Raw genomic sequence first — 18,675 nt, 5'->3', positions numbered from 1 at the left:
TATGGCAGTAATACCAGACATCCTGAAACAGATTCAAAATGAATACGTGGCAGGACCTGCTTTAAATCTAGGTATGAAATTACTGAAAGATTTCAAACAGGTCTCAACAATAATATTAGCTAATATTAAAGGTGAAGCAGCATCCGTGGTGGACCGCCAAAAGCTAAGAGAATTTAATGTAACTGAGCTACCACATGAACTGGCCAGAATAATTGAAAAATCCTATGAAGAATTAGGCAGAGACAGCTTGGGTGAGAAACCAGTTAAATCTCAACTGTCAGAAAGTCCTGAAAAGGTCTTTATTAAAAACACTCCTACTCCTCCTAGAAAGAAGTGGGAGAACACTAAACAAACTTCTAAAGAGAAGTGTTCTCAATCCCGAGGTAGGTCTCCTCAAAAGGAGCCCTCTGAAAGGAGGTATAACCTCAGGAATAGGGATAATTTGAGAAAACCTGATAGATATCAAGATACTGATACACGTTCCTCTCGTATCCTTCAGACTTCCTCACAGAAATCGGAAAATAGAGGACGGTCAGAACACAAGGAAGAACGCGTGAAGTCCAAAGACGACCATCACGTTCCAAAAAATAAGAAAACTCAGTTCACCAAAAAGAAGGTAGGTCTAATAATCAGACATGATGAGGATCTTGAGGGCAAAACTCAAGAACAGGGAATGGGCTCAACCATGTTGGACAGCGCAGCAGAAGTCACCATTGCTTGCAAGAACTTGAAGGATCATCTGGAGACAGTGGACTTGAATGAGTACATCCCAGTTGAAAGTACAGATACCAGGGTAAGTGTCCCACATAAGTTATATGAAGTAACACTCCAGATGGAGGGGGATATAACTAGAAAAATAAGAGCACTCTTTTGGGAGCGGCTCTCTCAGGGTTATGACATTCTAACAAGACTGTCCACCTGAATTTGTCAAGGAGTGCCGACATGGCGAAAATATCATTATGCCACGTTTCTCCAACCACATTCCAATTCATTTAAAATATACTTATGCCAGGAAATGGGCAGTAGCCCAGGCTCCTGCATTATATAAAAATCATGTAGGATGGGATGAGGATTCTTCTCACCATAAGATCCAGTTAAAAAAATCAATCAACTGCACAAAGGCAGTACCCAGTTAAGCAAGAAGCTAAAAAAAAAGGTCAGGGAGATATTAGATCAACTTGAATACCAAGGGGTGATTGAAACATGCACCTCGTCCATGAACAATCCTTTGTTTCCTGTCTCCAAACCAGACAATACATGTAATCTAGTTTTGGATTACAGACATCTAAACTCTTGTTGCAAAATCTTTGCCGTACAAAATGCACACAGTGCCGCACTAATGTATAACATTGTGTGTAAAAAATACAAAACCACATTAGATATTTCTAACGGTTTCTTCTGTCAAAATAATGCACCAGAAAGTAGGTATTTGACCGCTTTCTCAGTTATGGGGACACAGCGTCAATTCTGTTGTCTCCCCCAGGGATTCAAGAATAGTCCAGGGTTATTTTCAGCCAGAGTAACAGAGTTACTACAAATCAATGATGATGAGGCATTATCATAAGTTGATGACATCTATCTAACAGACGATGACTTGGATAGGTACTTGAACAGGGTGAACACCATAATATTAGGCTTCGCCTCTGAAGGGTACAAATTCAATGTTAAGAAATCACGAATTGCCCATTTAAACGTCCTTTTTGTAGTATACGAATTATCAAGTGAAGGCAAAAGCCTGGCAGCAAACTTTCTAGAGAAATGTGTGCTGCTCCAACCTCCAAAAACGCTGAAAAACTTACAGTCGCTTCTAGGTTTCATGAATTTCGGAAGAACTTACATTCTAAACTACGCAGAAAGGGTTAAACCTCTCTATGAATTAATCAAACCTGATTTCAAAACAGTTAATTGGACTCAAAAACACACAGAAATGTTGCGTTCATTGCAAACAGACATGTTAGCAACAAATCATTTACAAACACACATAAACGTACGCTACTTAGTGATCCGAATCATTCCAGGACAATGCGGATTCACATACTTAACCTTTAATGAAGGAGAAAAAGTACCAATAGCTTACAAATCACATTTGTACACACAAGCAGAAATGAGATTCACTTCAACAGAAAAAATTCTGACAACGGTTCAAACGGCAGTAGCAAAAGAGAGAGCCCTCGCATAGGGTAAGCGCATTATGGTTGTTACACCTGTACCTGCCTTAGAGGTATTGACAAAAGCGAGCATTCCGAATGCTAAAGCTTTACATCCAAGATGGATACAAGGGGTTAATTCTCTTGCTGCAACAGACATTGAATACGTTTTTGACCCGTATTTGAAAACATAAGCATTTCTACAATATGAACAAGAATGTCCTCTGCCTACTGGGATTATGCCTCTAGAGCAGTATGAATGTATAATTTATACTGATGGATCAGCCCAACACGCTACGGGGGTAAACAAGCTTATAGTACTGCGTGCGCGATCGTTAAAGGTCGCTGGCGAGATGGCAAATTCCGACCTGTGGTCACTAAAGCACAATCTCTAGGAGATTGTACAGCTCAGCGAGCTGAACTACAAGCGTTCAAGATGGCGCTTGAAAATACTGATCGCGAATTCCTCACACTCATAGTGTGCGATCCGTATTATTGTGTTCAATCTTACAATGAATACTTGAAAAACATGATTCAAAATGGTTACAAAGATGCAAAAGGTGGTACAATCTAGCATAAGTTGCTATGGGAACAAGTAGTTCAGTTACGGCAAGAACTACAAAAGGCTCACATGATACATACACTGAGTCATCAACGTGATGGCGTTCACGTCGCAGGGAATTCACTGGCTGATGAAGCTGTGAAGGCAGCTGTGCAAATGGCTTCCGTAGCTGCAATTACTTTTTCAAGAACAAAAATAGACAGTGAAATAAAGCAAGCTGTCAATGCTTCAAGCAAAGACAGTGGTAAAACATTACCAAAAGGCTTTCTACTCAAATACTCATACATAACTGATGCAAATAATGTTCCGTTTGCTCAAATCGCTGAAGTGGGGATAGAGTTATTCCAAACAGGAAACGTAGAGTAGCTTTGATACACGAAGCACATTTGGGAGAGTGTCTGATACATCGGGGGATCTCTAAATCTATACTAGAATTAAAAGAGACTTACTGGTGGCCAGGGATGAATGGTCACATTCACACATTCGCAATTAACTGCCATAACTGCAACAGAGATAACAGCAGAGAACGTCGCCGGATACCTGACTACAGTGTAGCCTGCCCAGTACAGACACCATTGTTAGACAGCATTAGACTTTCCACAAGCGAATGTCCCTATGGACAAATGCGGTCCCACAAGGTTTATTTGGATGTGGCCTCAGCGCTCAGCTGACGCTCGAACTGTTATAAAAGATTTGCGAATCTTTATCAGCACATACGCAGTCGCCACGCTACATTCTGACCAGGGTCCTGCATGTAGCTCTCGAGCTTACAAGGAGGCCATGGCCAAGTTGGGCGTTGCATTGCGGTACTCTAGTCCATTCCATCCTGAGGGAAATTCTGTAGTGGAGAGAAAAAAACAGGACACATAGCAATGTATAACAGCTAGGGTATTAGGCTCGGGTGATGGGTGGGTCAAACATCTAATAAGTGTCCAAAGTAGTCTTAATATTCTGCCAAGAAGTTCTCTAGGGGGAATCACTCCATATGAAATCCTTTCTGGAACAAGAATGATTATATTGGATCTCGATAGTTGCACTTCAGTGGTAGAACAAAAACCCTTTGATATCAAAGACCGTTTGGCTGTTTTTCAGGACTTAAATGAAATAAGAAAAAGCCAAAGTAACATGTTCCTGTAGCCAACAACCACTGAAGAAAAACCATCCGTCCCAGCAAGGCCTGTCTGGATTCCAAAGATTGGGGATCTAGTCAGAGAAAATATCGCGGACAGGAAGGAATTTGGGCCTTCTTACAGACAACCAGTACCTGTCCTAGCCATCCACGGATCAAGAACAGTGTTGCTGCAGCCCCTTGCTGGAAGAAAGGAGAACAGGTTTGTGTCCACGACCTGGTAAAACCACATCATGTGGCCGATCATAAGCAGTAGGCCAAGTGGACTCCAAAGATTTAGCAGACGCCCAAGTCTGGCTAGTTTACAAGAGGTTCAAACTGAGAGACTCATCACCTTTGAAGAATCTGCAGTGCGAAAAGAAGGACTATGCAACAAAGCCATGGAACTTGTACCTCTTGAGACCCAAATAACAGTTTGTCAAGAAACGCCTGTCTACAATGAAATAGCATCTGACTATACAAATGTAACAAGTGATCAAGTGGTTCCAGCGATTTCAACGAATCCTGATGCAATCCCTACAACTGACAGAACTGCCTCTGGCTATTTCATTAACTTTGATACGTTTTTCGAGGATCTCAGCTAACCTGAAATGACGCCAGTAAAAAGAACTTTCAAAGAACAAGCAACAGAACTTTTTCATCAACTGGAAAAGACTTATCTGGTTTCACCATGGATTGAACTTTGGATTGTGTTGGGTGTACTTTTGGGTGTAAATGGAAGGAAGATATGTTAAAAAGGACACAGCAAGTAAGAACATCAACTTATTCCTCAAGCCACACAAATCATCTCATCGTGAACAAAGAGACTTGTCATCAGTGAACATCACAGCCGTTCCTATACCTGGTAGTATAGATTGGGACAAAACTGAATATGACATTCTTGGTTCGGTGGAGCTGTTGAAGATTCTACACAAGTTCAAGATTTCCTTGAATGACTTTGTTTCATCTAGTACCTTTTCTGATGATTGGTACTTCGAGACTGTTAATAATATGATGTCAGACTTAGAAATATCTGCAAAGTTTACAAATCATGAATACTTAGAAGGCTCATCAGATTATGAGCAAATGTATTGTTATAATCACTATGGTCATCATTTCTTGCACAAATCTGCAAATCCTAGAAATGTATTGAAATATAACCAATGGGAACATTGTCCAACACCACCAAAGGGTAGTTCAAAAACATTTTATGGCAAATTGCCATACTTTTCAGGTTTTAATGATTTAAATCCAAAATCATTTTACTTTAAAAATGTTAATAGGACAGGAATTAAAAGTATGTTGACAAATAACAACCTGCGGCCTTTTATGCTCAGCTGTCTTCATTAGGTTTCGACTTTTGGAAAGGCAACACTGAGACAAAAACAGTCTGGGGCAAAAAAGACTGGCAGGTGCAGGGCTTAGAAGCTTTATTTAGAGCCTGCATCATCCCAGAGCAAATAATGTTTTTGAATGACACTGTCCAATAGACAGGTTAGCCAAGATCAAGGAGTTAAACAAACCGTCCATACCTACACCTACACCTGATATTAGTAACACTTCAGAGGGGGAGGTCGACGTACATACTATTTTGCTTCATAACAGAACAGATACAGATTGGACAAAATGGTTAATCTGGCCCACAGACACAAAAAACTGTCAAGATAGATTCCTGAATAACACACAAGGGTTCACATTCACTAGGCCGGATCCAATATATGTTCAGAGACAGCATCCAGGAATAGTAACAACATAAAGTGTAGGGAAACTGTGCTTTGAATGGCTACACAAGTCTACACTATAGGAAGTAAAACAACACTTCTCTTTACTTAAAGATGGCGCTGATCTGAGGGACTTCTTACAAGGACCTACTAACCGCGTCATAAACGTTTTATATACGCCGGTATCTATGCCATGTATAATGAAGCATGGAAGATTACGCAAGCAGAGACTTCAGAACGAATACAAGGAATTGATCGTATTAATTTAGAGAAATCTCTCTCTGTAGTTGACAATGGGTTAACGACTCTGTCGTACAGGATATATTCATTGGACAGCATAGTATCCTCTGCCATAGACATAATGGAACAGGACTTGTTCATGTTGCAACATGGTCAGTCGCAATTGCGTTAATAATGCTTTTAGGCTGGACGTTACAAAAGCTTCGTTCAGGCTATGTGCCTTGGCGTTTAATCAATACCGCGTCACTGTTTTCAGAATTCAATCTCACTGATAAACTGATCAAATTGGCACAGAGGGGAGCAGACTATACGGTGCTGAGCATTGAAAAACTGGAAAGATTGCCATTTACAGTCCCTAAAATGTCAGCAATTGAATGGATAATACACGGTACACTCACTCTGCCTGGTACAATTTTTCATTTTCAGTATTGCTTAAAACGTATACCAGAAGGCCTGTATGAAAGGTTGGGTGAGGAATACATCAAGACATCCTGGAAATTACCTTACACACAGATGTTGGAGTGGGGGTAAGAAGTGTTTCTTAGTGGTACCAATTGTGAAAACGGACTAAGCGGCTCTCTCATTTGTCAGGGAATAAATTTACACAGGGCCTGCGATGGTTCCTCTAACAATTTATCCTGCCACCTGCAAGGCTCACCAGCTGCAGTGATTGTTCCAATTTTTAGGCAACTTTCTAATGGAATTTACATTATGTTGAATGATCACAGCTGCTGTGGCATGTTGCCTGGTTTAGCCTATCTTGTAACTGTGTCAGCCAGGATCCCTTGCTGTATGCAAGTATTGTTTCCAAAAACCAAGACAGACCGGGAGTCGCCGTAATGGCCTTCACTGAACATCTCTTCTATACGAATTAATACTTTAAGCAGAATTAAAGTCATTCTTTTACAGAAAACTGTGCCATTGACCTCGGCCAAAGAGACCTATGATCTGCAGGTCGCAAGGACTTCGGCAGAGATACACACCCTATTAACTACAAACTGCCCTTTACATTTCTCAGAAATGTTAGGTCGTATCTAAAGCATGTCTGATACGAGTGGTATTGTACATGTATTTAAGATGATTTTTTCTGGACTGTTAGCACCTTTTGAAGCGGTCCTAGGAACATTTCCAAACTTCGTGCACTCTGTGTTTGGCGGATTGCCTCACATTTTGGGACAAGCTGCAGGGATACTATTTTTGCTCCTACCGCTTCGATATGGCAAGCCAATCCACAGCGGACACCCAGATCATCGTGGAAAATACTCTACTGGTGTTGAAGTGTCGTGAGCATGTAGTCCAAATTTGGGGATTAACTTGTTTAAGAGAATTGAATACCACATGGAGAAGAATGCATGTTAGACATCTGTTTCACACTCCCATCAGTCATGCCAACGGATGTTGATACTTTGCTTGGACCAGTGACGGCTCATGCACTGTGTTGTCCCCAACAGCTACCAATTCGGATGACGGCATTCATTGAGATCTCACAGACGCAAAATGCTGACAGTGAGGTACGAGAGAAAAGCGGCACACAGGTAACCAATTCGAACATTGCTGATGCGACTAACGCTGATGGTGACGCTTCACATCTATGTGCAATTAATCTTCTTAATGAGGTAATCCAACTTTCACCTATAATGGTAGACAAATTCTTTTCAGTCTTGGAAGATTTGATGTTTTCTCCAAACAATAACACTGACTTTTGATTTGGCACACAATGTTCTGAGAGACTCTGAATTCGACCTTCATTTTTCAATACAAGGTTTCTAACATTGGAACACTATTTTTTCTATGATCAAACTTTTGTTTTTCCAAATTTTTATTTTTTTATTTTTTGGCACAAAGTAATCGGCTTAAAGTAGAACTATTCATAGAGAACTAGGGGCTAGATGTAGGTAAATTGGATATACCGATTCTTAAATACCGAATTTTACCGATTCAGTATTTCAGAATGGGTAAATCCTATGTAGGTTAAAAAAATCGGTAAAAAATACCGAATCGGTAAGATTCAGTATTTACCGATTCGGTATTTGCCATTGATTCCTAAGCCCATAGGAATGAATGTCAATTACCGAATCGGTAATTACCGATTCGGTAAAATTGTGAAAAAGTAAAGGGTGGTAGGGTGTGACTTTGACACCCTGTTGCACCCCTGATTAGTGTTGGTGTGCACATCTGGCATACATACATGCCCTAACGGTATGTATGTCTGTCACATGGCACAGGTGTAAATGCACATTTATGCATTTACATAGGAATTCCTTATTTACCACTAACTAATAGTTGGTGGTAAATAACGAATTCTTAAAGCCCTGTAGCACTGATTACAGCGATTTCTACATTTCATTTACAGATTCAGTAAATTCCAAATTGGTAAATGTTGATTCGGTAAATACTGAATCAGTAAATACTGAATCAACATTTACTGATTCGGAATTTACCGAATCGGTAAATAAGCCTCCTACATAGGGAAAGGCTTTTACCGGTCGGTAACGGCCGATTTCGGCCTTTACCAACTGGTAAAAGCCTACCTACATCTGGCCCTAGAATTCTTTGAAAACTTCCAAAGAGACAATATTTGACCTTGTCCACATTCAAACAGTTTATATAATCTGCCATGGAATGGTCTCAACTTTTTCTTCAGCAATTAAGAGCCATTTCATAAATGTATTTTCAAGATTCATTCGGATAGCATTTTCAAATGTCATCTATATGCTTTGAATGATACATTGCTTTAAATGCGTACAGCACATATGCTTTTCACGTACAACCAGTACCAATGCATTTTTATGTATTTTGGGTGGGTTTTTAACACATCATGTTTAGATATGTTTTAATGTGTTTAGAACTTAGTAATGTCGTATATAAGAAAATTAAGTGGGTGTTGTGTGGTGTTTTAAGCTCCGAGTGAATTTTCTAGATTCATGCCCTTATATAGGTACAATTCACATTGACCTTATATAGGCATAGAAATCAATCCCTTATTTAGGCATAGCCCATGGTACCCAAATACAGGCATGGCTACTTCCACCCGTACCAAACGCCACAACGATTTCTTGGAAAACCAGCTTACGCAGTTAGGGAACTTCCCCTTGCTTGAATATTGATATGTCCAAGAACTCAGTTACTTTACAAAGAACAACTATTCCCTAGGGGTTCTTTCCGGACGTTCATATGCCTGACTTTACGCCAAACTATGCCATTCCTAAACACCTTCAAGGTATAAATTTACCTTCACTTGCTCTAGCAAGATACAGTGGTTCGTAGCAGTTCGAAGACCTACTTACCCGATGCAGCTCGCTACAGCAAGTGCCGAAAGAAGCCGACTCCCCAGCTGACGCACTGATCAAAAAGCTGCCTTTCTCCTGCCGAGAATCCAGCTCCAGTGTTTCCGGCTCCTCTTGCGGGGTGTTGGGAAATCAAGTCCCGAGACAGAGATACCAGCCCTACTGCATTCTAAACCAAGGTATGGAGCTGATTAGAACCTAGAGAAACCTTATGTAGATTCTTGGCAAAAAACAACTAAACCTGCTACACAATACTTACTTCTTCCCACGTACTACACTTAGGTTCGGTACATTGGGGTAGACGTATTTTAGAAGCACAAGTTGAGTATTTTAGTCAATGTTATTTATGTATGTATTTTTATGTTATTTTATGTTATATGCAGTTTTATAACGCGTTCAATTACTGCCGGAGTATCCTGGCGCGGAATCCTGGAAGGAAAGTGCAAAAGGCCATAACAGACGAAGGAGCATCTAAAAAGTGATTTTAAACAGATAAGTTTTCAAAGCTTTTTTAAAAAGACCAAAGTTCAGTTTAGACCGCAGGGGCAAAGGGATGCCATTCCAGGCGGTCGCCGGTCTAACCGCAATTGACTGCCCGCCTAGCCGAGATCGCCGAAATCGAGGGACCTGCAACAGATGTTGGGCGGCAGAGCGCAAAGGTCGATTGGGGAGGTAGCGGCAAAACCTTTTCATCAAATACGTAGGGCCATGGCCATTAATGGCTTTATGGGCCAAAGTAAGTATTTTGAAGATGATGCGCTGCAGCACTGGCAGCCAATGTAGCCTCTGCAAGTGGGCCCGAACGCTCTTGCGACTAGAAATGTTGCATAAAAGTCTGGCTATGGCATTTTGAATGACCTTAAGGCGCCCCACCAGATTGGCTGGGGAGCCATTTAAGGCGCAAGAGAATTAATGCTCTGGCCACTGTCTCTCTTGCTGTGGATGGAAGATAAGGAAAGAACTTCCGCAGAGCTTTCAGGGTGCCATGGCATCCACCCGTCAGTTTCTTGATGTGGGTCTCGAATGAGAGATCTTCCCCGAACCAAACTCCCAGATTCTTAGCCGGGATGTTAACAGAGCAGGGCAATGGAAAGCCGGCCGGCCAGAGTGCTTCTCTAAATCGAGAAGGAAACTGACCGTACAAGAGAATTTCAGTCTTATCCTCATTACATTTCAGTTGGGCGGCTGCCAGCCAGTTAAGGACCGAGGACAGACAGGACCGAATCATACCTGTTTCCAGGTCAGCGCCGGGCCACGTAAACAACAGCTGCGTGTCGTCGGCGTAGGCTATAATTTTGGCCCCTAGTTGTTCCGCCATCGTAATCAAGGAGGTCAGATACACATTAAATAGCAGCGTGCTCAACGTTGAGCCCTGAGGGACCCCCGTCTAAAGTGGTTTAACTGTTGATGAAAACGGGGGAAGCCAGACCTGCTGAGACCTTGATGAAATAAAGGAACCCAGCCAGTCCAGGGTCAAACCCGAAACGCCGATGTCAGCAAGGCGATAAAGAAGGAGCTGATGGGGAACCGTGTCAAACGTGTCAGAGAGGTCCAATAAAATTAGAGCCACTCTGCCGCCGTTGTCCAAACAGTCTCTAATGGCTTCGGAGACCTCAACCAATGCTGACCTCAACCAAAGCTTTAGAAACCATACAATGCTGTTACAGTATTATTTCATGTTACTGTTTACGCTGTACGTATTATACTTTGCAGTGTGGATAACTATTGTAGCAGTTCACTTCTCTTGCATGAGAAAGAAGACTGTTCAATAAACCTTTTTATTGAAAACGCCCGTCTCACTATTTCTCTGCAACTCTGTAGAAACGTAGAATGCACAATTGAATGAGTGAAATACTTATCCATTGTTTCCGCGACTCTGAGAGATACATTCTTATTCTTGGGAAAAAAAGATGTCATGTTTATGCGGTTGTCAGAAACAAATCCGTTTTGTTTATTCGAGAAAGTTTCTAGCGACCTCTGAGTTAGCTGGCACACACACAATTAAGTTGAGTATATTCGATAGAGACCTAGTTGACCTCAGTCCTATGTCTCATCTATAGGATATGTTATTCCAGAGCGCAGAGCCGATTGGGAATATAGAAAATACACTACAAAGGGGGGTGCGTGGGGAGGGGGGTTCATTTAATAAAAAGAAGTTTGGCTCAATGATTAGAGCGGCAGACCCTGATGCAGAGATCTAGCCCGGGACCAGGGTTCAATTCCCCGCCTTGGCGGGTCTTGGGCTCAAAATTCCACGGACCTGATAATTCTCGCCTCGGTGCCTATTCCAATCATGGAGTCCCACTCTGCAACTCTGGGCAATAGCTTGCTTAATCTCCACAAAGGCCCCCACAACGCTAAGGATGCCTGGCCTCCACCTTGGGGGTGCCCAGGAGTGGACGCCTCACAGGGAAAGCCAGGATGGGTTCCACAGCGGTATTCGTACAAGCACCTGGAGACCCTTGCGGGTGAGTAGTGCGCTATACAAGTATCAATTTACAAGTATCAATTTACAATTTATAAAACAAATTAAAAAACTTACCTTCGCCTCCGGTCCCGGACTCCTGTCTCGCGTCTCCTGCTCTCTGCTCACAGGAAGCAAAAGCAGGCAGCCTCCCTCTCTTCCCCTAAGCCAATCACAACCCTGCAATGGCAGTGTTGTGATTGGCTAGGACACAGTCCTTACAGGCGTCTACGGGGGCCGTTTTCTTCATGCAGGCTGCACAGCAGCCTACATGAAGAAAACGAAGAGTGCTATGACTGGTTTGGTCTGCCTTGGGGCCGACCAAACAATCTGTGCCTATAACATTGGGCTAGCCAATCCTCAAAGACTCGCCTGCCCCCAGCCATGCATACCCTTCTTCTGTTTTCTTGCAGTGCGAGAAGTAGAAACGTAAAATAGATTTATACCATTTTATGTTTATGCTTCTCGCACTGCGAGAAAGCAGAGGGGCGACGCTCCTACATCCACGTGGAGGAGCCACCTCTGTGCAATAGCCATAACGGAGAACCATACATTCAGGGCGGGACTGGCCGTAGCGGGCACCGGGCAATCCCCCGGTGTGGCGTACGGGTGGGGGGCAGGTTTGGGGCCCCTGAGGGTGGTTTTTGTTACAGGGACGTTTTTGCAGCATTGCTGCAAAATCGGCCCTATGGCAAAATCGGCCGAAAACCGGCCCTGGCAAAGAGCTCGGCGGCACCACACAGCCCTGCATACATTCTGAGGCCAGTCCTGAAAAGCCAGGCCCGGTCTCTCTCCTGCAATAATCCGCAAAGCAATGCCGATGGCCGATGGACCCATCTCAACCTGGCCCGAGATTTGCTTGGCACCGGTGAGCTAAGCACTACGGATGTGAATGGGGTTAAGATGGACTGGGTAGGGGCAGGTTGGTTCCTGTGGATATGAATGGAGTTAGTTCTAATGGTTATGTGGTGTTTGAATGCACTTGGTGGGGCATGTTGTTCCCATTGGGAATGGGGTTCTGGTGTGCTGGGTAGAGCCAGGCTCATTTTGCTCACAAGAAAGTTTTACTCATACTCGTTGAAATGTCACTCATAATTACAAGGAAATGTTGAAATGTCACACATATTAATCTTAAACCTTGCAGCTATGAATCTTGCCTCTCCCAAAACGTCTGAAGAGTACACCTGGATCCGTCCACTCTTCTTCTCTGATCCCCTTTAATTGCTCCTGCATAGTCAGATAACTAGAATGATGTGTTTTTCGTATCTGGATACCTCACAATAAGATAGAGTTAAACTGCTTTGGTAAAGCTAAAGTCTTGTAACGTTTTCTACGCCGTTTATTAACATCAACACTAGGGAAGATGGGGCTAAGTTGTGAAGGTTTTGATTACATAAGTCTGGGAAGTTTTTAAAATAAACTTCACAACCTTCACCAAGATTGCCAACCTTTAAAATATATTCGGAATCGAGCAAAACAGGTTTGTAGGAAATGGAATTCCAGCTAAAACACATTTTTCACGGGGCTAAAATGCAATAAAAACGTTTGGCAAGAAAAGACTTTCAGTACATGTTTTTTTTGGCTATTTAGGAAGTTTACGATATTTGTATGAACGTTGTAATATTTTCAAAGTGGGCCTGTAAAGTTTGTCAACAGCAGACTCCAAATCAAATCTGTAACAACTCACAAGAAGGAGCAAGTCCTCTTTCTCCTCTCCCATCAAGCCTTGCAGCGTCTCGGTGGAAACATGCTCCACATCCTGAAACGTCTCTTCCACCCACGTCTTCACCAAGTTCCTCAGTTCTGTCCGGTTTGTCATATCGAGGGGTCCAAACCTCCGCAGGAAGATGTCCGCCATTTGAACCTCAGCTGAATGACTCTTTCCTACCTCCCAGATCGTAACCCTTTATTTACCATCTGATAACAAACCACGTGAACTGCTCTGTTTGTTTTGAACTCCACAGACAAAGTTTGCAGTTAGTGACTTACTGAATACACGTAGCTACCATGTTTTCAGATTAAATGTGTGATATTTCCACGGTTTTGGTGTCTACATCAGTGTCATCCTACCTCAAAATGTGCGACACTTAAGAGTGACACTCTTTAGAGTAAAAACAAGCAATGAAGTCCATGCAGGGATAAATATCACAGATTACCCGAATTGAGTCCTGAGAAGGTCTAAAAGCGCATTGAAACTGCTCCAATACCACGAAATGGAAGGTCACTAACGTCTTTGGTGGTTAAATCATTTACAGGAGAAAACTTTGTGCCCTCTGGTCATGTGTGACTCAGTATAACATAGAGAGGGCTAAAGGATGCTGCAAAGAACAACGTGTGACGCACAGGTAACAGGCTTGTATTTTGTCTAAACAGCTCAGTGGGTGCCTGCTTTAGCTGCAGAGATCCTTGTGTTACCTGCAGGGTTGCCAACGTTCCCAGAGAAAAATACTGTCCATCAGTTCAAGTTTTAACATGTTGCAAAGGCCAGAAATGATTTTTGAGTAGAACTGTATATGAAATTGTCTCTAGTTATTCATTTTACTATGGCCTTTCCGAGGCGCGGCCGGTCAAGTAAGGGCATTGGGATGGGTAGGAGGGGAGTCGACAGACGACGGAATAGGTAAAATAAAATTTTTAAAAAAATAAAACTACTCACCTTGCACTCGCGGGTTGGTGGGTGCAAGGCAAGTTCTTTTTTGTTTTTTATTTTACCTATTCCGCCGTCTGTCGACCCCATCCCCCCCAACCCCCCTTCACCCCACCGCTCTTACCTGACCTTGACTGGCCGTGCCTGCCCTTTCTTCTCTATGCTTTCTTTAATTAGCAGCACAAGGTCATTAAGGCAGACTTTGAACACATTTTAAATTGTGTTCTTCTTACATTTACTATTTAAAGTATGTACTGATAAAGGGAAAAATACGTCTTTAGGTGAATTATCTAATTTCTGTACTAGCAGGGAGATTAAGATACTGGTCATGGCAATATGTGGCATCCCTACCCGCAGGTCACAAATCATAGCCCTTTTCACATGGGCTCAGTGAGTTACAAACTGCATCAAGGACCTGCGTGCAAAGGGCAAGTTTAAGTGTAGCACCTTACTATTTAACTGTTCTAGTGTTGCTAAAACGGCTTTTTTGAGCAGTAACAAAGACTTATTAATACGTGCTATATATATTGGTTATTGGAGCAATTGCTGATATATACAGATATAAATTGGCCATCTTGCAGTGTGACTGCACATTTCTGATATGACAGGGTCTGTGCACTTCGTTTTTTGGCCAGGAGAGAGTAAAGTTGTATTCAAACAGTATTGTTAGATTTCAAGTTAGTGAGGCCCTTACCAGGAGAAGTCCAAAGTGTGGATTGAGCCTGTCTGTCTCCTAGGAGATTCTGCACAGGAGAAGCAGCTTTCAATGCCCTGGCCAGCAATCCTGGTCTGAGGTCGCTGGGACCTTATATGGTCTGCTAGTGGTTGGTACATGTGTACACTGATTGGTGATTGTATCTGGTGTTTCTATTGGATTAGGGTTGGTGTCCTCATCAGTTGGGTTTTTGAGGGATCTGATTGGTTTCTGGGTCTGTGATTCAATAGTTGTAGGGTTGGGACTAGGGCTAGGGTTAGGATTTCTATTGGAAGTAGGGACGAGGGCTTCCTATGTTATTGGTTGTTGTGAGTAGGGTGGCACTAGGGCTAGGGTTAGATCTTTAATTGGAAGTAGCGATTAGGGCTTCTGGTGTGATTGGTTGCTGAACTAGTTGTGGGACTAAGAGTAGGGTTCGTTTTTCTATTTTAAGTAGGGACTAGGACTTCCTGTGCCATTGTATATGTATATATAATCTTTATTGCTTGATTAATTAAAATCATTGCAATCACAGCATCTTAATTCACCAAGAAAAACACATTTACATTTAAAACAAGAGATCTTCTCCTCACATAATACATAAATACAATTTAAAACCTTATTAATAAGCCCAAATATAGCCACCTTACATCTTTAATCACATTATACATTTTAAAGTGACGGTGTGCTTTGCATACTATTTCCATGAATACCACAAAGAAATATTATCGACCAATAAATATTCATTTCCACATCCTTTCAAAGTGCTAATGTGCAAAAAGTCATCAGTTTGCTTCGATGGTAACCCTACTGTTATTACATTTTAAATGAATACCATCGTAACAAAAATATTTAATTAATAAAATGTATAAACGTTAAAATTAATAGCACCAAGGCCATAACAATAGAGGGGATCTGTCCCGTATTCGACATTTTTCAACTGCCATTAAAAACTTTACCAGTTGACATAGTAATGGAACCGATTCACCAGACAATGACATGATTAATGCCTGTCGTGCAGATCTCACACCACTCTTCAGAAAATAAGGTCTAAAAAAAGATCTAAGATTATTCAACTTCAGACATATACATATTATATGTACAAGAGTTTCCTGTGGCCATCCGCAGAATCTACAATTAGAATCCGGCCACTGTTTGATCCAAGAACGAGTGCCCTCCTTTGTTGGGTTTATACCCATACGTAGACTTAGAATTTTTTTTTAAACTAGACAGAAAAAAAAACATTTAAATATGGCTGAACACGCGGGGATTATTATGAATTGATCACGTACCACTCATAGTTTTTCTCAGCTAAAGCAATTTTATCCAATTTAAACAATTCAGCTTTAATATGCTTTTTTAAAATTAATTTATAGTTGGGCATTTTCAGAGCTGACAGTTCAATTTGAAGGCCGATATCTCGTTAGGATGCTAGAATATAAGCTCTCAATTTCGCAGTGTGAGCAGGTTTATCAATTTCTTGGCAACAGATATTCCCTAAAGATCCTGGGTCTGATGTTGATAATACAGCCATACATTTTAGGAAAGATCCTTTTGATACAAGGCACTGTCTTTGGAAACCAAATTCCAATCTAATTGCTGCTTGACACACTGACCTGGAAATCCCAAAGGTTGCTTTAAAAACCTTAACAATCAGTAAGTCAAGCACCTTCACATCTTTTCCTCTAGTAATCGGAGAACCATAAATGAGGGTAGGTTGTAACTTGGCTTTTATTACTTTTAGAATAAACTCACACGATTGACAGTAAAGTGATTTCTTTAAACATTTAAAAGTATGGATCAACGTCACAGTCTTGGCCCTTAAATCTTTAAGGTGAAATTTAAAAGACATATGATTTCAAATATTACCCCTAAGTATCTATACGTCTTAACCATATCAACTGTGCCTGCTCTGGCTTTCCAGGGATTAAACTTCTGTTTAACTACAGCGATTTTCATCACTTTCATTTTTTTTGGCATTCAGTTCAAGGCCATTCTGCTGTATATCATCATTAAAGGCAGTAATAAGTCTTTGTAGGCCGAAGGGGGTATGGCTCACAAGAATCGTATCATCAGCATACTGAAAGTAGCTAATTTGCACTCCCCCATAACTTAACGCAACTTCCAACATCGTAGGCTATCGTGGGAAAATTATGCCGTGTTAACCAAGCATTCTCAACACAGTGGTACCATGCGATAGTCTCCATATAATGCGTCAACTGACCACGTTAAAATCAATGCCACGCTGCAAATATGCAAAAAACGAATGCAAAAAAAGCTGCGATGAGGCCAATCGCGATACTAAAATCAGTGAAAGCCAGCTACAGGCCTGCATTTCACATGCGTCATGCGGGAAAAATCACCATAAAAGTAGAAAAAAAATGACAAACAAATGCCAAGCAAAGCACAATGGATGTTGCTGGAGCAAGTATGTAGGAGAACCAGAACGCCACAAGCCCCCCGGGGGACCTGCCTGGGACATCATCAACAACTGTTTGTCACCTCCACTGTGTCATTAGCAACCAAAAATGGAGTATGGCAGTCCATCTTGGACAAGATGAATTCAGTGGGAGTGCTTATTAGGACCATGGAAGAGGTCAAGAGGTGCTGGAATAACATCAAGCGCAAAACCAAGATGAAGCTCGCCAACAACCGGAAGGCAGCAATGCAGACTGGAGGTGGGAGTCGTGCGCCACAGGAAGAGATGGACGAGATGGAGGAAATGGAGTCCACAGTCATCAGTGGGGAGACGGTGACTGGAGTCGGGGGAACGGACACTGCTCAACATGACTGGGCACAACAGCAACAAGGTGGGTAATGACCAAAGACTGGGGGGACGGAGGGAGATTGGCACAATGGCACACATGGACAATTGAGCTGAGCACATCTGCAGACAAGCCATGCCCCGGACCCCAACTCCCACCAAGAGACCAATGTACCCAAGTATGCAACATCTCAGCACTGTATAAGCAAGCACCGAAGACAAAGGCACATCGCAGAAAAGGGATAAGGGGCAGCAACACAGAGCAGCAGGGGCCATGCCCCCGAAATGCAGCACACACATACATGCAGAGCACAGCAATACTGACTAAAATGTGGCACAAACCACAACATGTCCACAACAGAACACAGGACACAACTGGTGCCGAATGGGTGTAGACACTGGCCAATCAATCATAAGTGGCATTGCAGGGAAATGTGTGATGACAACGTGCTAGTACAAACACGCACACGTCTGTTGTTGAAATGTCCACTGTCCCCCATCAAATAGGCAGCTCCTCCCAAACAGCCACGATGTACACAGTCATGCAGTCTGTATGTAAACATGTACAATGCGACAACACACATATGAACACATTGTTAAACTGCATTTCCCCTTCACATTGCAGGGGGACAATCAACACCTCCTGTAGAGCAGCCTGAACCTCTCTTCTTTGATCACGAAGAGGACCACCACAGCTTCGACTCTTACGTGGGTGTCTTAGGTCCCACCAGGGACCACTCACAGTCCCTAACGGACACCCACAGTCCGCTCCATGCTCTTCAATGAACTATGGATGAAATTGCCAGAGTCCTGACTCAGAGACATGAACGACTGACTAGCCAGAGTGACTCCATTGAGCTCACCCGGGAGGTGGGAACCATGCGGAGGCTCATGGAGACCATGGAGCGGGCAAATACGGAAAGAGCGGCTGCCACGGCTGCACACCAGCGAGTGGTAGTTGGGCTCCTCAATGACCTCAAAATCATCCTCATGGCATTGCTGCCACAAGGGCTGGTGCTGATGCGTGCTGCTGCTACCACT

General features: G+C 42.5%; 1 protein-coding gene across 1 annotated transcript in view; it reads right to left on the bottom strand.

Annotated features, from left to right (window-relative positions):
- The window catches only part of LOC147729657 (uncharacterized), a 131,832-nt gene extending 118,407 nt beyond the window's left edge, over positions 1–13,425 (bottom strand). The window contains exon 1 of the mRNA XM_086958476.1: positions 13,217–13,425. Within this exon, the coding sequence (XP_086814602.1) occupies positions 13,217–13,387 (171 nt within the window). The 5' untranslated portion in view covers positions 13,388–13,425. The remainder of the gene's footprint in view (positions 1–13,216) is intronic.
- Positions 13,426–18,675: the final 5,250 nt, after the last annotated feature.

The sequence above is a fragment of the Lissotriton vulgaris genome, chromosome 2_1 (assembly GCF_964263255.1).
Source record: "Lissotriton vulgaris chromosome 2_1, aLisVul1.2, whole genome shotgun sequence".
Lineage (NCBI taxonomy): Eukaryota > Metazoa > Chordata > Amphibia > Caudata > Salamandridae > Lissotriton > Lissotriton vulgaris.
Note: the sequence above shows the minus strand (reverse complement) of the source record. Positions and strands in the feature narration are given on the sequence as shown.